We start from the raw sequence: 21,054 nt of genomic DNA on the forward strand, positions 1-21,054 counted from the left end.
GAATCTGGTGAACCTCCCATCTCTTATAGGTAGAATCGTTGCTGCTACATTCGAATCATTTCAACTCTCTCCAGTCTGGTTCTATTTCGATTGCGTCACAAGAATCATCACATAGACATTACGCACACAATCTGTATATAAAAACTAATGTTTTCTTTATTATTTGATGTAAAATGTACCAACCAAGGCAATTTTGAATACTTGCTTTATCAGAAGAGAAGTAGCAATTAATGACGGCATCGCAGGACCTGCGCACCAATGCCATCCGTCAAAGACGATGTTTCGCAGTCTATCAGGACTAGTCACGCGCAAACATGCTGAAAAGCACAAATATATGAGTCCCTTCTTTGACTCTTTTCCCCCCTGTGATACGCCTACCATGCATGTTAATGTTCGTAAGATCGTGAAATAATGTTGTACAATGTAAAAAAGTGGTGGTACATCTGAACTGAATCAGACCTTCTTGAAATCTTTGGGTGATGTTAGCAAAAGCATGCATAGAGAGGCATGTAAATATTTACCTTGAAGCACGGGATAGATCATCTCGAAAGCTTGGTAAATTTCCTCACGAACTTTTGCTCCCGTCAAGACAATCTTGCCACTGACGAAGATCAAAAGAACGATCTTAGGCTTCATCATTCTGTAGATGAGACCAGGGAATAATTCAGGCTCGTAAGAGCTGAAATTCATATGGCGCGAAGCAAGTCCTTCCAAGCGAATGGGGAACTTGATATCGCAGGAACCAACGATGTTCTGGATCTTGAAATCGGTGAACTTTGCGTTGAAACCAAGCTTTTGGATGATACGAGCGTATTTACGGGACGCCAATTTCGAATCGTCTTCTGACTTTGCACCAGTGACAACCATCTTGCCCGAGGCAAAGATCAGGGCAGTAGTCTTGGGATCGCGAATACGCATGATAACCGCAGCGAAACGCTGGGCAGGTTAGCAAAACGAAATGTTAGATAGCAAGCCTAGAATCAGTAGTCACCTTTGGATTGTATTCCGCGTTTCTTGCATGTAGTGCGATGGTCTTCAAGTCAAGACGGCAGTCCAAGTTGACTGTGGCAACGATGTTTCTTTACATGCAAGATAAGCCTCATGAAAAATATAATGAGGCACAAGGGTTATACATACTGTAGCGTGGGAACAATTCCACTGACACCTTGGGTAGCAGCGGGGGTGGCAGCTGGGGTCGCAGGTGGTGAGGCAGCGACGGGAGCCGCAGGTGTGACCTGCTGCTTTCCAGCGACAGCCTCGTTAGTAGATGGCGGGGTGATATCGGCAGCACCGCCGGGGAAAGACAGTGAGCCGGGCGCGATGAAGTTTTTAGCGTCAACGGCACTAGAAGGATGTGTCTGAATGGAATCCATATTGGCTTCGATGTTTGTTTATTCAAAGAAGTGTTTGTGGATAGTGAGCAGATCTATTTGTATGTAAAATGTTAGATCGCAATCGGCAAGCGATAAGAGTGAATGTCTTTTCTGCCAAGGATCGTGAAGGTTCACGGGTACAGCAGACGTTCGAGACAGCGTATCTTGATGTGAAAGCGTAACTCGAAAGTAGCCGCCGGTGAGGCAGGGCAGTAGAAGAGATTGGGGATAGAGGGATGTGGCTATAAAGGTGTGTTTATAATCGCCGACGTAAATAAAAGCCGTACCGTTTGTGGGAGATAAACAACTCAATGTCTCCCCTACAGTTGCTGCTCGACGAAGATGACTTTGTGAGTGACTGGAAGATCCAAATGATGATCGAGAGTCGAAGTCCGAGCAATCACTGGCTGATGTTTGTTATCAGGGTGTGAATAGCAAGCTCTTGTTTCCGAAGGTCTTGTTGTTGCTGCGAAGATGCGACAAGGACCCAGGTTCAAGTGAGATGGAGTCGCGAGGTGAATCACGACAGCAAATCGAGGTCGCAAAGGACGGGGTTTATTATTAAAGGAATGTATGATACTTTGCACAATCAAGGGCAATGTATTTTCGTGGGGTGGAGGAGGAGGAAGGTTTGTTCTAACGTTGTGTGGTAGATTGAACGGATGGTGGGATGTGGATGTGGATGTGGTTGTGGTTGAAATCGTAAAATTGAGTAAGATTACGAACAACCGAAATAAAGCGGGACCGGAGAGAATTCAAATTTGTTTGAATGTGGCAGCAACGATTGTATTTATAAGAGAAGGGAAATGCCACTTTGGTCTCTGTGCACGCCCGTGCTGTTGAGGGAACCCATAATTAAATCCTTTATATCACGTTCGGCGCGAGGAAAGTGCGACGTTATCGGCCAATGAGAACGTTGCTTACAGCGATCTACCCTACTTTGAAACCAACACCAGCGAAATCTTTTTACGAAGGACTCAGGGAGAGAAGAAGGAAAGAAGGAGCGTCAAAAATAGGAAAAAATAGGAGTCACTTCCATCACGTTGGCAACGCGTCCTTGCAACAGCGTCTGACACTACACTCGAGAGGGAGGTCTCCTTTTTCGTTGCCTTTATCGTCGTGCCCATCCCATCGCCTCTCCCGTTCGCATGGCAAATCACGAGAGTCGATCTGTCGTCGGTGGAAGCGATGGAATCAATGTATGATTGAACACCACCCCTCTGGTGGCACAGTTATCGTGACCTTGACATCGCCTGCAGGTGGAGGGGGGAGAGAGAAGAGGAAGAGCAGGAGAGAAAAAAAGATTGACCACAAGTAGCAGAAGTCATTACGGCAGCCGGTTTCGTGGGGGAAAAAAAACCAGAGCAAAGAGGCGAACAATCCGGGTACGATGCAGAACCAATCACCAGTCAGAGAAAGAGATTTTCATTATTCCACCATTCCACCATTCTGGTAGCGCCGTGGCTAGTGAAATTTTAGATACAAATAGTGAAGAGAATCTGGGCGCGTTCAAAAGCCTCTTGACGGTTTGACCCTTTTTCCCAGGTATCCGCTTTCTTGTGCCCAACTTCCAATAAGTGATGATCTGGCCTCTGCTTCGGTTCCTTTTCTTTTTGTCTGGAAATGGACATTTCGACAGCACGTATGTGCATGTGTCGTCCTCCAGAGTCTGTACAGTGTGCATGCCGTATCTAGGTAGGGATGCGCACGTCAATATTGATATTGACTCACTGAGCCTCTTCATGACACAGACATCCAGAGAAAAATGATAGATCACATATATTTATGCCTTCCGACGATGTACGATGTAGGTATATTAATTACTTGCATAAGAATATGCATCACGATTTCTTCCCAGGTTGAGCAGGTTGGGAAGGCTGAGTTATCCCTTGATACGTGCACAACTCGTGTGCATCGTATGCATTGGTGCGGATAAATTGGAGAGAGAGAGAGAGAGAGAGAGAGAGAGAGAGAGAAAGGTGTGAGTCACAGTTATTAAAGTTGTACTGCAGCAAGAAAGAGGCGCAATGCTTTTTCTTTCTTTGGAGGGTGGTGAATGTGTGAGTGCGTGAGTGCGTGAGTGTGTGCGCGTATATGCGTCTGTGCATAAGAAGAAGAAGACGAGACACATCAACCACCAGCCTCGATTGTGTCTCTTGATTCATTTGTGAATGTCTGGATTAGGTAATGACGCCACAATCACATTTACACTGATGTTTATTTCCATTGACCTACCTTCCTTCCTTTGTTGGTGACGAGGCAACGTACTGGGCGGGCCACAGAAGAAAGCAGAGAAAGAAAGCTTGGAAGAGAGAGGGACATCACGTCACCAAGAATTCATCAGAATTCATCATAATTCATCATAGGTAGCGAGAGTACGACACTACATACATACTTTACCATGGAAATAAACTTTTCGCATTTTTGACTTTATATCCTTCCTTGCCTTGCCTTGCCTTGCCTTGCCTTGCCTTGCCTTGCCGTCCCTTCCCTTCCCATGCCATCCCGAGGCTCGCTGGCTGCCATACTAGTCGCTAGCGATACCCGTACCTCGGATCGGACACACAATCAAAACAATACGATATATACGAAATACCTAGACGATAACGAAACCCATCCTCCCAGCGACAATCATCCCTCGCCATGTCGATATTACCAACGATATTGATACATACCAACCACCAACCTCACCGCACGAATCACCATGCACGCAAGCACCACCCCCCTCCAGATCAAGCATAGTCTCTGGTATGATCGCCGTTGCAAATGAAAAATAGATGAAAAATAAATGACGGATTTCATTTTACTTCAGGCTCGAGCTTACCTTTTGCTCTCGGTGGTGATGAGTGCTGCGAGGATGTGTCTATGCCAAGCGGAAACGCACGGATGGTTTTCCTTATCGAAAGGTTTAATTCTCTTGTAAATAAAGGCCCTAGGGTAGGTAGGTCGGTATTGCACATTTGATCTCTCCCCTCCCCACCAATGTTATATCTCACGGGCGTCTGTCTATCTGGACGGATGCGGTATGAAGTAGATGGAGGTACGCGTCTTGTTTGGATGGAGTGGAGTGGTGTCCGGAGATGTGATGTGATGTGATGTGATTTGATACATACATACATGCATACATACATACAAATAACATTCCCCCACGATTTCAATTAGCCTTTCTGCTACTGCCTCAACATACCTCACCACCTAGTCACTTATTAAGCTTAAGCTTACCGCTTACCACTCACTACTATTCACACTTCTTCCCCCTTTAAAATAGTGGGGTGCTTGGGTTGGAACTTGGGGGCGACAAATCCAATATGACGCGGTGCGTATATATAGATACCTAGTATGATAATATTCGTGGGTACGCATCACCAAATGGACCTCTATAATCTTGATTATCATCACCACCATTATTAGTTCTCGTTAATGAATACGCCCATCGTAATTTCGTGTCCACTCCCTCCCTACCTAGGTACCTATAATAATTGGATCCATGCTCGTAATCATCTCTGTCGATGAATAATAAATAGTTGGGAGTAGATAAAATAGTGGTAAATAAGAAATCTCTCGCGACGCGACGTCATATCATGTTATATCATGCCATGCGTGACATCGGGACAATCAATCCATCACTCAAAAAAGAATGTCAAACTTTTCTATGTCTCGAGTATGTTTTCACTATACTATACTATACTATGATGCATAACGTGAAGCACTACCTCCCTCCCTCCCTACTTGCGTAAATAGTGTTCATTATTTCCGCTAGTGGGACTTGCGTGCTTGCGTGCTTGCGTGCTTACTGACTTGATTGGTGGTGGTGATTGTGAGTGAGTAATTAGCAATCACAATACTATCCATCTATCTATCCATCTATCTATCCATCTATCTTTTATGTATCTTCTATCGAATCGATCCTCGATGAAAGAATGACATAAAATCAGTTGCCGGCCTTGGCTTGGGGGAATCTAGAATATACGTAAACCCATCTTGTGAATCGTCGATTCGCTATTCCGTCCTTTTTCCTTTTCCTTTTTCCTTTTCTTTGAATGCCTATTATATCTATCTATGTATTACCCTCTGTCGTCCTATCTATCGATCGAGAAAATATGTAAATACGCTGGAATGATGGAGATGTGTTGTTATGCGGAGTTGGTAGTAATCTCTCTCTCTATATCTCTATCTCTATCTCTATCTATACCCATCCATACTCATCCCATACCCATACCCATACCCTCAAATCCACATACCTACATACCGATAAAATAACATTCCACACATATATATATAGGTATATATATATGCACACACATACAAACATCATTCTTCGCCCAAATATCAAAAACATACCTGGTCAATATAGGATGTGACCGAGTAGAGCATCGAGCAAAAGCATCCTTGAGAATCCAATGTGTGCGACTGCACTGCACTGCACGCACGGTACTACACAAACTGCACCTCCACGCCTAATATTCTTTACCGAGTGCGAATGGATTGACGACTGCAGTGTATGAGTAGCTAAGCTTTTTTGGGGGGGATCTTATGCTTATGCTTATTTATATGTTTATGTTTATATTTAACTATACTTGATGATATTACGATGTTACGACATGTAATATATCTTAATTGGTTTGTATACACCTCTTCACCCCCCACACAAGAGCTCAGGAAGAATTTCGATTCCTACTCGCATTCGCGGTGTCGGTTTATCTGTCTGTTGGTGGGTAGGTAGGTAGGTTAGGTATAACGTCATATTTGGATCTCTTGAGGTATGCATCTATCGATTGGGTGTTTGAATCGGTGCAATAGGGTTTCTGGCAAGGTGGGCTTGGGGTGGTAAGATGGGTTTGGTTGTTGTATGTTGGCTGGCTGGTTGTGAGCTGGGAGTTGGGTTTGGGGTTGAGATGGGGGTTGAGATGTGAGTTGAGATGTGAGTTGAGATGTGAGTTGAGATGTGAGTTGAGATGTGAGATTTGAGATAGCTGAATGGATTGGTGGTGCGTTTAGGATGGGTTTGGATAGTGAGACCAGGGTGAGCTGGGGGATGCGGTTGAGTATTGGGATGGAGTTGCATGTTGAAATTGGGTTGAACATTCTTCCAGATGGTACAGTGTGAGATCGCAAATTCACACGACTTGATGGATCTGTAGTCAATACTGAATATCACAGTATGTTCTCTTGATACGACCTACCTCCAGATTCCAAGTGGAGATCATATTGCGCCAATCATCCTTCAGCTAGGATAGACAATGAAGCATCTTCTTCCCGATAATCTCTTGTTCAACTTCTTCATGAACGTCAAATGTGGTCAATTTGTGTACCTACACAATAGCAGTGTACCCTTGTAGTCACGAGGTGTATTTCAGGTTGACAACGTGCACAGATCAACACCAAACTAGGCTGCAGCCCAGATGCAGATGGTGAGAGACTACCTGAGAATCAAGTATAAAGACTAGAGGAATGTCTATCGTCTGCAATGTTCACTACAGAGACTTGGGGGTGAAAATCATCGAGCCAGGTAACATACCAAGTTGATTCTTCAATCGGGAGACACACACACACACACACACGCACACGCACATATATATATATACGGATATCTTTGACAATATTATATCAAAATGGACGCAGACTCGAGTTGCTCTACCGACACTAGCAAGAGTGCTAATCTAAAAGATCACTCTCCTACAAACTCTCAAGCTCCAGCCAGAACAGAACAAACTTCTACCTCTCATATTACCAACCGTGAAGATACCGAGGAACAATCAATCCCCAGCAATCTTTCACCCTCCTCAATCACCCCTCCTAAAATCAAGATGCGTATCACTCCTACTCTGATTTCAGGCCCTTTAAACCATGAGATCCCCACTCGCAATAGCTCATCGATCCCATCCATCTCCGCAGCACCCACCGACCCCTATGTTCACCAACCACAACTCAACTTATCCGAAATGCAAAACTTAGTGCACGAAAGACAAGTGCAAACTACCATGCCCCCAAACATAGCCCAATCAACACCTTCCAACCTAGCAAGACATTTTCAACGTATCAGTCTTCAAAATAAGAGGAAAGATCCCAGTGCGCCTAAACGAGGTATCAGCGCTTACATGTTCTACGCCAACGATCAACATGATAGAGTTCGCCAGGAGAATCCTGCACTTTCATTCGGACAACTTGGCATATTATTGGGCGAGGAGTGGAGGGCGTTGAGTGTGGGGCAACGTAGTGTGTATGAGGAGATGGCAACGAAGGACTTGAGAAGATATGAGGAGGAATTGGCTAGATATCGTGGTTGAGTTTCTTTTCATAGATCGATGATGCTATGGCTGTCTTCAATCCCTTGATTGATATAAACGCATTTCCTTCCATGAGCAACTTTCCCGTCTTTGGAAAATGCCAATTATCAATGGAAAGTGAACTGAGGAGTACTTTGATTGTCGTTCCACGCGATTCGCCACAACGAACAATTGGTTCTGAGACAGAAACGCTAGAGCGTATCACTTGAAATACGGGTTTCCATGGGCGGAGACCAGTCTAGGATATGGCGAAATCTTCTTTCTTTAAAATCATCAAGATAGTTTACGAGAACATGAATTGAATGGCCATAGCGACCGTTCTCCTCATTCTCCCAGACATATAACATAGATATAACATCTAATGGATCCATACAACCCTACGAGTTCCACCACAGACAATAAGAACAATCGACTCTAAATCCCCCGAGTTTGTGCATTAAGCGAGAGGGTTTGCTTCTTCTATGAAGCGAGACTACTATGCTAGATACCTTGCATAGTATACACGCTGACAGGGTAACTCGATAAAAATCCTCGCATTCTCGGGTGTTGGTTTCACATTTTCACATTTTCAAGTTTTTGCTCTCCTGGCATCCATCATCAACTCTATTTTCCACCCTTGAGCTTCCTAGACACAAGATTTTATACTTTATTTTGTCACTGGTGGCGATGCAGTGAAGTGAAATAAAATCCATACTCTTGAGTATCTCCATCTACCTCTCTCTCTCTCTCTCTCTCTCTCTCTCTCTCTCTCTCTCTCTCTCTCTCTCTCTCTCTCTCTATCAATCAAGGCTCGCAACTTTCCAAATCCTCTATCTCAATGTGTCGAAAATATTCTCATCATCATATATGAGTTAAATGAATGAATCATAAGACTCTAAAGTCAGAAGTCAACATGAGATTTACTCTTCATATCGTTTATTGTTCTGATCTCTAATATATAGTAGTATGTCTGCAATACAGTGATCAGGAAATTATGATATGATATGACATGACATGACATGACATGATACAATAACACACACCACAGTGATATATATAATCATACTCGCCATTACCGAATCTTCTATCCTATCCTATTCCATTCGATTCCCATACAACCATCTCCCACCCACGGCCAGGTCGTAGTATTCTTATCCTATACAAATACAATAAAGAAAACACCTAGTTTAATTAATTAGACTGCACATACAAACTACAAAGCCCCCAAAGCGTACAAAAAAAAAACAAAAAAAAAACTACCAAGTCACTCTCTAAACTACCTCCACTACAAATCGGCTACGTGAGACTCGGGTGCTTCCCGCAATACATAGATATGGATGTTATTTCTGATTGCTTATTTTGTATATATAGTACATACTACATACTACACCACCAGCTCCCTCGAGTCTTAGAGAAAAGACAACTTGATATATAACATGTAGAATCTATATTGCAGATTATATACACATCAGCCCTATTATATTCCGCTTGATCAAACTACCTATCGCTAGGTTTCTATATTCATACTCATACTCATACTCATACTCACATCCACATCTCACACCCCATACATAGCTATCTATATATCCATCTCTCCTCTAGATCTCCCACCTCTCCCTCCTCCTCCTCCTCCTCCTCCTCCTCCTCCTCCTCCTCATCAACAATTATATATTTCCATCCACATCCACAACCACATCCACACAACCCCTTCCTTCCCATTACCCAAAAATTCCCATACACAGTATCCAAATCCAAATCCAACTTTCATTTATAAATCCAATACACACACACATATATACACATATACATATACTCTATCCCATCTTCCTCATACCTCCCCGAAACAACTATCGACTCCACTCCCCCCTCTCGTGCAATCATTAACCATCACCCCTCTACAAAAAAAAAAAAAAAGAAAAAGTGTGTGGTTAGTAATCTTGATGTATTCCAGTTACATAACAAAATCCATCTATTTCCTTAATTTTCACTCTAATTTAAAATACTAGTCCTGTTGATTTATCTATCCACATGTCCGTCTCATCTTCTCACTCCTCACTCCTCACTCCTCACTCCTCCACAATCTACCCTCCCTTAACCAACCAACCCATCCTCCCCTCTTCCCCTCTTCCCCACACACCAACCTCTAACTCCCCCTCCCACAAACCAACCACCTCCCTCTAGAAATCCTGGCACAAAACACACAAAAGAGATTCACTTCTCCCTTCCCCCATCTCCCACCTCCCACCTCCTAATAACAGCACCAGCACTAAAACATAAAACTACAAACAACCAGAGTATCCTACAATTTTCATTTATTCTGTATATACTAACTATATTTATCTGACGACGAAGTTCCCCCCCCCTATTGTCGATATTCTGTAGATTTTGGAAGTCTTGTCATGCTGGAAATTAATAAACCCTTCTTACCCCTTTCTCCTTTGTGATGAGTGAGAGGTCTTGCTACATTAGATCTTGTACAATGTGCAACCAGCAATGAGTGGAATCGCGAGCGCTGGTAGGAATTATACTGTCCGTTGACTCATGGTTATAGCTTTGACACAAAGTATCATGTCAACTCTTTGCTTGGTCGCTGAACGTATGGCTAGGCAAGATGCTCACAGATGATGGATATTTAAGAGCCTACTGGAATAATTACACATAATCTACATCACATATCAGAAATTGCATACTGTCAATTTATCCTTTCCATTTCTCATTACTACTATACCCCCAAAAGGAATGTATGTGAACAAAAGAAAATGCTTGCTTGTTGTGCACCCAACGCGATCGCTCATGCTTGCAAAAGACATCACCAATGAAATAAAAACGACCACCCAATCCACCCAAGACCTTCAGTGAAAAACGACAGACAAGAAATACAGATCCGACCATATACACATCAGTCATTCAACCTTTCATTGCTTTAATTCTTTCTCCATGCACCCCGTACAAAGTACAATTATTTCACCACCCTCCCCCTTGTCTCCTCTCTGACAAGGAAATATCTGCCCATCATCGAATCCACCCGCACAATGGCCACACCGGAAGCATTCGTCATGCCACTCACCGCCAAGTGCTTGTACGTATTGACCTAGAACAGCTTTCTTACATCGCTTACATTTTGGGGCTTTGCGCTCTGTACGTTTGGTTTGGCAAGAGAGACACCAGGCATATCCGTCTTTTTCTATGTGTGTCATTCCTTGTTCGAAAGGATCTCCGCACTCGGCGCAGAAGAAATGACCATAGTGCCAGTGTTCCCCAAGTGCGACGGCATGTTCACCGATGATAGGGGTTTTGCAGTGTTTACAGCGAGGAGCATAAAGTTCGTGCCAGTCGAGATGACAATAGAATCGTAACCTAGCATCTCCGTCTTCGGCTTCTGTTTCACCTTCGGTATCCGGAATTGTCTCTCCATGTGCACGCCGCTTTATTCGATCGAGACGTGCTGCGCGAGAAACGGCGGGCTCGGGGCTAATTTCGAGGTCTTGAAGAGCGGTGCCACATGTGAAACAGATAAAACATTCCGGATGGAAACGTTCGGGTACACCACGGAGAGCTACCACTTTTCCTTCAATTGGTAATTGACACTGGTGGCAAGTTGCTGTGGCTCGACTACCTGCAGCGGGAGACCAGTGGCCTCGAGGAATTGGCGCGGGGGCTTGGCGCGGATTGGGGCGTTTTGAGGCAGTTTTGGGATCTGGAAGCGGTCTTGCCTTTGATTGTGACGAACCAGGCTCTGAAATTGTGGGGATCTGAGGTACGGACTGAGATACTGGCTCACTGATAGTTGGAATATTTATCGTTGGTACAGCCGGTGCTGACTTGGTTGGGCTTGATCCCGGTTCAATGATCGTTGGAACACTAGGAGCCGAAATAGAAATTTGAGGGGAATCGGGAAAATTTATGGTAGGGACTGACGGTGTTGATTCTGGGACACTTATACTGGGAACTGGAACGCTCACTTGGGTCGGTGCACTAAAATCCTTGTTTGATGGGATAGGCGTCGGACCTGATCGAGCAGGTAGGCTTTGCTTTTGGCTATTTGGCCGGCGATCGAACGGCGATCTTCTTCGCACTTCTGGCTTGTCATCAGCCTCTTGCGGCTTCCAATTTTTGTCAAAGCTTACAATTGGACGGCCAGGTTTATCACTGACTGCAGTGGGCGTGGGGAGTTTGGGACTGCGATCACTAAGACGCATACTTGTCGCTTGACGTATATCATCACCTCTGATCTCAACACCATTCTTTTTGGGAGTCTCTTCCTTCTCAGGATCTGGTTCATTTTCCGGGGGCGTGTTTGCAGTATATACAGGATTCCTTGACTGTGTTGGTGGATTTTTATATATCTCGGTTGTGGATAGCTTTTTGGTGATTTCAGGCGGGGTACTATTGGATCGTGGGACATCTCCCGAAAATTGAACACGATTGAGGGGATTCCGAGGTTTGATTTGTAGAGCAGAGGCTGGGCGACCATCCAAGGGTCGACCACGATCGGAATCGTTCGTGCTTTCTTGCTGGGGTTCCTCCCAAATCTGTTCACCAGTAAAGCTGCCTTTGATTTCGCCGCTAATGTTTCTCTTGCCGCCACCGCTCAATCTTTTTCCATTCTGTGGTCGGCTAATACTGCCGTAAGTTTTGGTAGCGTGTTGAGCCATTGCATCTCGACCGGTATCTAGGGATCCACTTAACGTTGGTTCTGAAGTAACACTGTTCTTCAATGGGGAGGAAGGCCTTGAAGTTACGGGTTTATTTGCTCCTTCTTCGTCGCTCCCAATCGAGTCCTTTCTTGGAACTGCATCTCTGGCAAGCTCCGTAGCCACAACAGGCCCACCGATTCGTCCAACACTCTGAGTCCTTGCACGCGCATAACTGTTCTTCCTCAAATGGTCTTTATATCGATACGGCGCATCAGGATTTTTGAACTTGTCCCCAAACCCAAACTGGTGCGTGTAGACCAACTCGGATGCTTCCTCTTGCGCAGCTTTATGGATCCGCACCTCGTCGTCGTGCTCTCCTTTTATATCCATATCCTCCATCGCCTCTCGCAGAGACGCTGCCTCCTCCTTTTCCATCCATCTCAGACCTCGTTCGATATATGTAGCACTGGGGACAACTTCGGAAGGTTTGAGAGGAAGCTCTTGAGATGGCGGTTGAACAAGTGATCGCCCTGCTCTAGAGCTGACCGAAGAATATGATCCAACGGAATTTCGAGTTGGTCTGCGAGAAAATGAACTTCCGGGCCGCGGTTGAGGATCGACAGAAGCTGGGGTCTCTGGTGGGGCATTCGTCTGCGGGGTGATCGCTGATGATACCGATGATATCGAATTGGACTGTCGCCGTTTACTCGGAGGGGGAGGCCTTGCGCCACTCGGGCGAGCCACACGATTGTTTCTTAAATCTGCCAAGTAGTCCGCTGTCGACGGTCAGTAAGAAGCAAGATCATTTCTCAAGGCCTTGAGCTTTGCCTGTAACTACAAACAAAAGAGAAGATAGACCGAGCTCACCAAATTGATCGTTTGACATATATGACGGCCCCGGAGGAGTGACACTATGGTCAGTTGGCTCCTTAGATTTCCCTCTGAGTAACATTGCAAAAATGAGAAGTTGAAGAAAGTTGGTTCAAAAAAATATAGTTTGGCAGAGAAGCTTTAAGTATCGATGGCAGTGTAGCGAGGATTTGTTGGCGGTGTGTTGCGTCAGAGTTTCTATCCAATGTGGAAGTTCCAAGTATCTGTGATAATGTTTGAGATATAATTCGAGGCTCGAGGCGTGATTCGTGCGTATTGCTTAGGATATCGTGGATAGAAGTGGATGATGATGAATTATGGAGGGGAAAGTAAAAAGGAATACAATGTTTATCCGCCGAAGGGACTGTAAAGAGAGACACGCAATAATAACAACAACAACAATAGGAACGTATACTTTTTATAGGTTTGTGATTTTGATAAAGTTGATGGTAACAAGGAGTGAATCAAGTATAACTTTGTATCCTTCAAACAGTCAATGTTTTTCTTATACAAATCACACAGTACAACCTACCTGTGGAGGTTGGTGCTATTGCTATCGCGCCGAAGTCAATAATCGGCTGAAGGCTAAATCAGTCGTCGCAGCAACAACCTTCTCTTGGTTTTGAGCCTCCAAAATGTACCTAGGCGTTGGATCGGATCTCAATTATGGGGACATGATTTCCCAAAGCAAAACCTTATGAAAGATACTTTATGTGCTCGAATCCTTCTTCCTCTCCCTCTCCCTCTCCCTCGTCTTCTGGAGCGTTGGAAGTGTCGATTGATTTCCTCGTCTTCATCTTTATGGTATGGACCCAATGAATGGAGAATTTTCCGATGGTACGATAGGTGCTGCACACTTTGAAAACGCATTCAGAACAGCGAATACGACAAGGGGGAAAGGCGATTAGTAATACCGGTGCGAGCGAATGGGATGCTCTCAAAGAGTCGTCGCAGACTGTGAAAGTGGCAGATTAGATAAGCGAAGCAAGGTATTGGCGGGTCATGCTACACCGCTTCTATCTTGCCACCAATAGAGGCATTCTGCCCGGACAGCCCGATCCTGGCCCACGAAAGCGGTGTAAGATGGCTATTCAATATACCTTCGTGCTGCTTGTTTCCGCCGGCAGCTTTCCATTTCTCCTCTCGATCCTTTTCTTTTCTGCTCCCCTTTCCCCTTTTCCCCCTTTCTTACACCTTCTCCATCTTCTCCATCTTCCTCTTCTGCAACGTGTGCCATCTATCCAATGCACACCCATCATCTCTAACATCACTGTTTATCAGCCTCTTTGCACCAAACCCAGCACGTTCGGGCAGGTATCCACAGTCGACATGGCCAAGCAAATTGATTGGCACCGAATGATACGGACGGATTCTCGGCTTCGATTACTAGCTGTTATTACTACTGGAGAAGGATTCTTCGTTTCTTATTCCCGCTTCTATACCCATACCGAGCCACGCCCAAGTGAAAATGCGAGGGAATAATAGCATTGTTAGCTTCGCGGGGAAGAAATGCTCAGGTAAGAAAAAGCATTTTGTGACTAAAACTTTCGCGCCCTTCACAATCATATTGATGCGCCGGTCCGGTGAGTGAGAGGGTCATTGCCTTCTTCAAATACAGAGATTCCTTAGCATTTCCTTTGGACCTCTCTTCATGGATTTGCCTCTAATCTGTACTTTTTTCCTTTCTCCGTGTATATCTTATCTATCCTCCTTTCGATTAATTTCTTCCCCTCTGTATCTATCTTCAAGGATACATCTTTCTATATGAGATGAGTGCCATCAACAATGAGCGGTCAGGACGAGATGACAACAACGAAATGGACATTGCGAATGTGGTGGAGAATGTGGGCAAAGATATGAGGGGCCCATCTGAAGATCGAGGGCCTTACACCGATGACCCAAAAGGGATTGAGGACTCGAACCCAGTGGATGTACCTCCTGATGGCGGATACGGCTGGGTTTGTGTCGCATGCGTATTTCTGATCAATGGGCATACTTGGGGAGTCAATAGTGTCAGTGAGCAAGCTTTTCAAGCCTTTCGTTGCTAATCAATCTATTAGTCTTATGGTGTTTTCCTCGCTCACTACCTTGCGAGTGATACTTTTCCTGGCGCAACTTCCCTTGAATATGCGTTCGTTGGCGGTTTGTCCATTTCTTTAGCCCTCCTCACCGCACCGGTAGCCACGAGCTGTACGCGCAAATTCGGAACACAATCAACTTTAGCCATCGGTATTGTACTCGAAACAGCGGGGCTTCTTGGGGCTTCTTTTGCATATGAGATATGGCACCTATTCCTATCCCAAGGTGTCGCTTTTGGGTTCGGTATGGGGTTCCTCTTCGTAGGTAGCGTTGGAGTAGTTCCACAATGGTTCTCGAAACGTCGATCTTTAGCCAATGGCATTTCGGCAGCTGGAAGTGGGCTGGGAGGGCTGATATATTCCTTGGGGACAAATGCAATGATTCAATCCATTGGACTCGGTTGGGCTTTCCGAGTATTGGCTATTTTGGCTTGCGTAGTAAACACTGTCTGCACAATTCTGGTCAGGGATCGAAACCATGCGATTGGATCTGTCCAGAAAGCTTTTGACTTACGACTGTTCAAGAAGCCTGAATTTTTCCTTTTACTTGGATGGGGATTCTTCAGTATGCTTGCATATATCGTTCTTCTCTTCTCCCTACCTAATTACGCGAGGAGTATTGGTCTTTCAGCCAAGCAAGGTTCGGTTATCGGTGCTATCCTAAATCTTGGTCAAGGTCTTGGTCGGCCATTTGTAGGAGCATTTTCAGATGCAACTGGGCGAATCAACATGGCAGGCACGTGTACCTTCCTAGCAGGGCTTTTCTGTCTCGTCATTTGGATCTTCGCTAAATCATACGGAGTTCTCATATTTTTCGCTCTTATTGTAGGAACTGTCTCGGGCACGTTTTGGGCTACTGTTGCCCCAGTAGGTGCAGAAGTAGTCGGTCTCAAAGTCCTTCCTTCGGCACTATCCATCATCTGGCTAGTGCTTGTGATACCTTGCACTTTTTCTGAGCCAATTGGGCTAAAGCTGAGAGCTTCATCTGGGGATATATACCTACACGCACAGATCTACGCAGGATGTATGTATATAGGCGCTGCACTGTGCATGTGGGGTCTGAGGGCTTGGAAGATCAAGGAACTGGAGAGCTTAAGAGAGGGTGAAAGAGAGAAAGAAATAAGGAATGACGATGAGGTAAGGAGGGAAAGAGAAAGGGAACAGGGAGAAGAGAAAGAATCTGAAGAGGGTGCCAATGTTCCGATGAGAAGGCAGATGACAAGAACGGAGAGTGTGAAGCGAGCCACAAAGGGGCTCTGGGCTTTACAGAGAGTTTAGAGAAATGATATGATACCCCGGTATGTTCAAGCTAGACGGCAGAGAGGAGACATACATATATACACATATACATATACACATGCATGTAATTGTACATAAATCTTCGGCGATTAAGATCTTTTTCATTATTAAATTAATATAGATGTGATCTTTCATGGTATTTGAGATGTGTCCAATACTAATGGAGAAGAACGGCCAAAGAGGATATTGAGAAGGCTGTCTCAAGGATGCTCGTTATTATTGTATATGTGAACAACGAGGGTTTGGTATGGTATGGTAGGAAGGAATTATCACATGTAAATAATTGATGATTACCTAACTGATTCTGATTCAAGTCTAGTGCGGAAACACACCTTCCTGATTGTTGAGATTATGCGGAATGTTCCTGGGCCTAATAAGCGGGATGTTTTTTCAGGGTCTTCCTAGAGAGCACGAGACCGTATTTGGAAAATAACAGGAAATTCGCAATCCCCTCATCTTGTGTTAATCTTCTCCTTATTCACCATTTCATTTGATCCTTTCCTTTGGAACATTGTCTACCTACTTGTAATGCTTTAGAGGACCGAACAGAAAGTTTTTGAACCTCAATTGATTAACATTACATTGCTTTTCTCAAAACTACAGACAAGACAATCGCAAGCGGCGCACAAGTGTTCTTTGAGAGCACCCCTATTCCTCTTCATCTAGCCACCGTATACTGGCGATATTAATATATTGTAGAGTGTTCGGGATATCAAATCTACGCTACCTGCCGAAATTCAGCATCCATTTGTTCAACGTTGTTTTCTGTAGGTCAACCGCGTGGAAACGATATTCACCCCTCAGGGCTTCATAGTCCCATCATCTAAGACAAATCTAATCCGAGTGAGTCCATTTTGAAATCCTGCCGTTCTGCAGATTATTAATAGATTTGAAACAGCATAAAGAGTCTGCATCGATTTGAATCCTTTCGCTTGCGGCCGGTTCCTTTCGTAAACAAACACCATGGCCACAACATCAACGCCGAATACTTCTTCGATTGGCAAGATCCGCTTCATCCCTCTCTCATACAACTCCGCCGAGTCTCAAACATCAGCCCTACGTCTAATCCTGACCCTGCGCCCCGAATGGGAGCAAAGTGATGGGAAAATCGAGTTCATACGATTTACAGATGGCATAACAAACACATTATTGAAGGTTATTAACCAGAGACCTGGGCTCACCAAGGAGGAAATTGATAATGAGGCAGTTCTGCTGCGGGCATATGGTCAAGGAACCGATTTAATTATCGACCGAGAGCGTGAGACTCAGAATCACGAGTTACTTACGCAATACAATTTAGCACCAGCATTGCTAGCCCGGTTCAAGAATGGGATGCTCTATCGATTCATTAGAGGGGCGGTCACTAGTCCAGCAGACCTCAGACAGCAAAGAATTTGGCGTGGAGTAGCTAGACGATTGGCAGAGTGGCATGCGGTTGTTCCTTGTCTGGCGACAAATCATGAGGTCCAACCAACAGAAATAAATGGTAGTGAACAATTTGCTTTTCCAGCTGCGTTAGGCAAGGTGGAGCCTGCCCTTCAATCTGCTATTGACAATGCCGCTCCTGGCAAGCCAGCCCCTAATGTCTGGACGGTGATGCAAAAATGGATATATGCACTTCCAGTGGGATCAGAGGTAGAAAAGACTCGACAGGCAACTTTGCAAAAGGAACTGACTCGTCTGGTTGCTGAGCTCAGTAACCGACCGGGTCTTGGTGAAAATAGCGTGAGTGACCTTCGTGAAACCCGATGCGATCATAATTGTCTCTGGACGCAGAGTAGTGCTACCATAACAATGCAACTCCCGCTGTAACATCCTGCCGCCGAAAACCCTGCTGACATTTTCCAGCTCGTATTTGCCCACTGCGACCTTCTAAGTGGTAATGTTATCGTGCAACCACAACCCACTGGCACTACTACCCCCGCTGCAGTAGAAACAGTCAGTTTCATCGATTACGAGTATGCCACTCCTTCTCCAGCAGCTTTTGATATTGCCAATCATTTTGCGGAATGGGGAGGGTTTGATTGCGAACATCAATACATGCCCACACGCGCAGAAAGACTCGATTTCATTCGGGAATATATTCGAAACTACTTTGCTCAATTGAAGCAAACTTGCGATGAAGAAGCAGAGGTTCAGAAAATGTTTACCGAAGTGGATGTATTCAGGGCGGTTCCAGGGTTCTATTGGGGGATTTGGGCATTGATCCAGGCCACAATATCTCAAATCGATTTTGATTATGCTGCATACGCAGAAATCAGACTGGGAGAATACTGGGCCTGGAGGGGAGAGAACGATGGCAGTCGAGCGGCTTCTGGCAAGGAAATGTCCTTGAGAGAGCGAAGATGGGCGCAGGACGCATAATTATCTCCCAAAACTTGATGCACGGCATGCATATAGAATTTGCTTAGATCGACTTGCATATTTATGAGGCTTCAACGCCTAGTAGCGTGGCCCGGTAGGAACACTGGAGTCTTCAACGACAAAATTTTGAGATACCTAATAAAGTTAAAAGTTTCAAAAGTACATAGCTTGATTTTCACCAGCAGAGAAATGTTGATTGTTGGAATATAGACACTTTCAAGTAAATACCGTGCTATCACCGCATCCTTTTTACAATTGGATTTACTGAACAGACTGGGAGGAAATGTCAAAAGCAAGCCAGTAGAAACAAGCTTAAATTGATGGGTATTATGGGATAAGCACGATGCTATGGTAACATTCGGGATCGGCCAGTACCTAGGCTCAAGCTCCAAATGTAGTATTGTACGCAAACGACGATTAATTAAGGGAAGGGCTTGATGGAAGAGGTAATATGAGTGTTTCATCGGTAACTGCCTCGTTTGATCCTAAAAAGTCCATCCTATATATTCAATACCGAGTCAGCCTTACAAGATGAGACAAGATCAGACAAGAATTCGTACTGTATGAATCGGGTTATGGATGTTTCGCCTCCCTTCGTCTTGATGAAGATGAAGGTTTGGTTTACGCCTCTCCATCATTCCCGTGTGTGGTAGCATTACGGTCTATCCGTTGGATCCACGGAGGAGGATGCCGCCATGATTGCTCCGTGCTTGTGCCACACGGCTCATGATTCTACAAATCTATATTCATACATCATACATCCATCTAGCACCGGCCAGTGAGATGCACGGCCACATCCTCTCCTTAGGTTTACTAGTGGCACCATACATACCTATGCTCGAGCTATGCTTCCTGCACTGCCGGGGCTATCACTATGGTTGTCAACAGAGGAACAGAACCGGAGATTCGCTAGATTCAAATTGCAACAGCCAAAGTGATCTATATTTGGCGGCGAGACCTTTGCGTGGCGACTGCCCCATTCTGACAATTTACGGAACCCCGAACGTCTGCAGTCTGAATTGACAATCCTGTGTCGAGCATGGCAGTGACCGGTATATGCCAGATTCTAACCCTTAGCTCGACTTACCCTATTCGGATAACTGTAGCGAATCTCTAGATAGTGAAAAGATTGACCGTGTGTTGAGGGAATCGTAGAACTAGCAGCACTGCTAGAAAATCCAGACGTGGACTCGTGCGGCCAGAAAGTGTGCAGCTCATGCCCCAACAGAATTAAAGTGTTCAAAGGCTCAAGGGCGAGTGGATCTCAGGTGGAGAGCAGCCAGTAGTAGTTTTCGTATCGTGCTTACTCCTTTGCGATTAGCGCCAGGCAAACCTCTAAAATTCAAACTTTGATTTACTACCACCTTCTGGGCCGTGTACTTACTCGAGCAAAGGTAGCGCCCCGAAGCGTTACGCCGATTCTTACCATTGCGGAATCTTAATGGGGAACTACTTGTCTATTGTATGGCGGCTAATCCCGATTCTCTCCAGCCGATGTTAAACTCTGTGCTAATCGTGGAATGGGCCATCGAGAAGTTGAAGGATTGCCAAGCACTGTAAACCAGTCCATGCCACAACTAAAGCGGTTCTCGAGTACAGCAGCACACACCAGTAAGAAAGTAACGTTTGAGGGGCAAGCCGTTGGATTCTCAGCCCGAAGCAAAAGAAAGAGAAAAAATAAACGGAGTGATGTCCTATTTTGGGCTCTGACCTCAGAGTGCGTTTCAAACATTTGCGACGATGCACTTCGATAGATTACAACACTTATCTTATGTGACGTGTAATCTGCATGCTTACCTACCTGGGCATATCAGCACTCGAAATCTATCAGAAACTTCTTCACTCTGTCCCACAATCTTACACGCTCCTCATTTAACAGCTTCAATTATAGACCGTTACCCCATATCTTCGACATCGCACTATCCTACTCCCGTCAAGGCAAGGCTGGTGGCTATTGCGCCTCTCGAGTCTGTCTTGGATATTTTCGGTGGCTTTGTGCGACAGCATGTCTTGCCTCACATTTTGATATCACTGCCATTGGAGATTGGAAGCAAAGATTGTTGTGTGCACGAATCCTAGGAATGCCATTTGGATGAGGCACATTCAGGTCTGGGTCCAGTTCCAGGAACCAGGGACAATCTAACGAAACATCTTCTAAAAATATCCG

General features: G+C 45.0%; 5 protein-coding genes across 7 annotated transcripts; 3 read left to right on the plus strand and 2 right to left on the minus strand.

Moving 5' to 3' along the window:
- Positions 1-148: 148 nt before the first annotated feature.
- On the minus strand, positions 149-2,130 carry Bcspt15. Of its 2 annotated transcripts, XM_024696012.1 has the most exons (5): positions 1,661-2,130; positions 1,138-1,426; positions 992-1,079; positions 522-936; positions 149-470 (listed from the first exon to the last, which is right to left on the minus strand). In XM_024696012.1, exons 2-5 carry the CDS (start codon positions 1,371-1,373, stop codon positions 454-456), a joined length of 756 nt encoding a protein of 251 aa, XP_024551814.1. In that variant the 5' UTR covers positions 1,374-1,426; positions 1,661-2,130; the 3' UTR covers positions 149-453. The 2 variants fall into 2 exon arrangements, with proteins under 2 accessions (XP_024551814.1, XP_001558505.1); XM_001558455.2 differs by having other exon boundaries at positions 1,138-2,130.
- A 4,540-nt stretch (positions 2,131-6,670) lies between these two features.
- BCIN_11g04340 (hypothetical protein) lies at positions 6,671-8,095 on the plus strand. Its single transcript, XM_001558453.2, has one exon. It carries the CDS (start codon positions 6,986-6,988, stop codon positions 7,658-7,660), a length of 675 nt encoding a protein of 224 aa, XP_001558503.1. The 5' UTR covers positions 6,671-6,985; the 3' UTR covers positions 7,661-8,095.
- Positions 8,096-10,283: 2,188 nt separating this feature from the next.
- On the minus strand, positions 10,284-14,018 carry BCIN_11g04350 (hypothetical protein). 2 transcript variants are annotated; one of them, XM_024696013.1, is made up of 3 exons: positions 13,679-14,018; positions 13,144-13,629; positions 10,284-13,052 (listed from the first exon to the last, which is right to left on the minus strand). In XM_024696013.1, the coding sequence occupies exons 2-3, from the start codon at positions 13,226-13,228 to the stop codon at positions 10,555-10,557; spliced, it is 2,583 nt and encodes an 860-aa protein (XP_024551815.1). In that variant the 5' UTR covers positions 13,229-13,629; positions 13,679-14,018; the 3' UTR covers positions 10,284-10,554. The 2 variants fall into 2 exon arrangements, with proteins under 2 accessions (XP_024551815.1, XP_001558502.2); XM_001558452.2 differs by having other exon boundaries at positions 13,144-14,018.
- A 273-nt stretch (positions 14,019-14,291) lies between these two features.
- Positions 14,292-16,627, plus strand: BCIN_11g04360 (hypothetical protein). Its single transcript, XM_024696014.1, has 2 exons — positions 14,292-15,158; positions 15,207-16,627. Exons 1-2 carry the CDS (start codon positions 14,916-14,918, stop codon positions 16,500-16,502), a joined length of 1,539 nt encoding a protein of 512 aa, XP_024551816.1. The 5' UTR covers positions 14,292-14,915; the 3' UTR covers positions 16,503-16,627.
- A 332-nt stretch (positions 16,628-16,959) lies between these two features.
- Positions 16,960-19,295, plus strand: BCIN_11g04370 (hypothetical protein). Its single transcript, XM_024696015.1, has 3 exons — positions 16,960-17,366; positions 17,422-18,248; positions 18,372-19,295. The coding sequence occupies exons 2-3, from the start codon at positions 17,487-17,489 to the stop codon at positions 18,885-18,887; spliced, it is 1,278 nt and encodes a 425-aa protein (XP_024551817.1). The 5' UTR covers positions 16,960-17,366; positions 17,422-17,486; the 3' UTR covers positions 18,888-19,295.
- Positions 19,296-21,054: the final 1,759 nt, after the last annotated feature.

Source organism: Botrytis cinerea, chromosome 11 (assembly GCF_000143535.2).
Source record: "Botrytis cinerea B05.10 chromosome 11, complete sequence".
Taxonomy (NCBI): Eukaryota; Fungi; Ascomycota; class Leotiomycetes; order Helotiales; family Sclerotiniaceae; genus Botrytis; species Botrytis cinerea.

What these genes read in the sequence shown, in the direction of transcription:
- Bcspt15 (XM_024696012.1), bottom strand. Translation starts at nt 1,373, where the DNA reads ATGGATTCCATTCAGACACATCCTTCTAGTGCCGTTGACGCTAAAAAC. An exon ending in GGAATTGTTCCCACGCTACA is followed by an intron (nt 1,080 to 1,137) that starts GTATGTATAACC and finishes TTGCATGTAAAG; the next exon opens with AAACATCGTTGCCACAGTCA. An exon ending in ACGCGGAATACAATCCAAAG is followed by an intron (nt 937 to 991) that starts GTGACTACTGAT and finishes TAACCTGCCCAG; the next exon opens with CGTTTCGCTGCGGTTATCAT.
- BCIN_11g04340 (XM_001558453.2), top strand. Translation starts at nt 6,986, where the DNA reads ATGGACGCAGACTCGAGTTGCTCTACCGACACTAGCAAGAGTGCTAAT.
- BCIN_11g04350 (XM_024696013.1), bottom strand. Translation starts at nt 13,228, where the DNA reads ATGTTACTCAGAGGGAAATCTAAGGAGCCAACTGACCATAGTGTCACT. An exon ending in TATGTCAAACGATCAATTTG is followed by an intron (nt 13,053 to 13,143) that starts GTGAGCTCGGTC and finishes GACCGTCGACAG; the next exon opens with CGGACTACTTGGCAGATTTA.
- BCIN_11g04360 (XM_024696014.1), top strand. Translation starts at nt 14,916, where the DNA reads ATGAGTGCCATCAACAATGAGCGGTCAGGACGAGATGACAACAACGAA. An exon ending in ATACTTGGGGAGTCAATAGT is followed by an intron (nt 15,159 to 15,206) that starts GTCAGTGAGCAA and finishes TCAATCTATTAG; the next exon opens with TCTTATGGTGTTTTCCTCGC.
- BCIN_11g04370 (XM_024696015.1), top strand. Translation starts at nt 17,487, where the DNA reads ATGGCCACAACATCAACGCCGAATACTTCTTCGATTGGCAAGATCCGC. An exon ending in CGGGTCTTGGTGAAAATAGC is followed by an intron (nt 18,249 to 18,371) that starts GTGAGTGACCTT and finishes GACATTTTCCAG; the next exon opens with CTCGTATTTGCCCACTGCGA.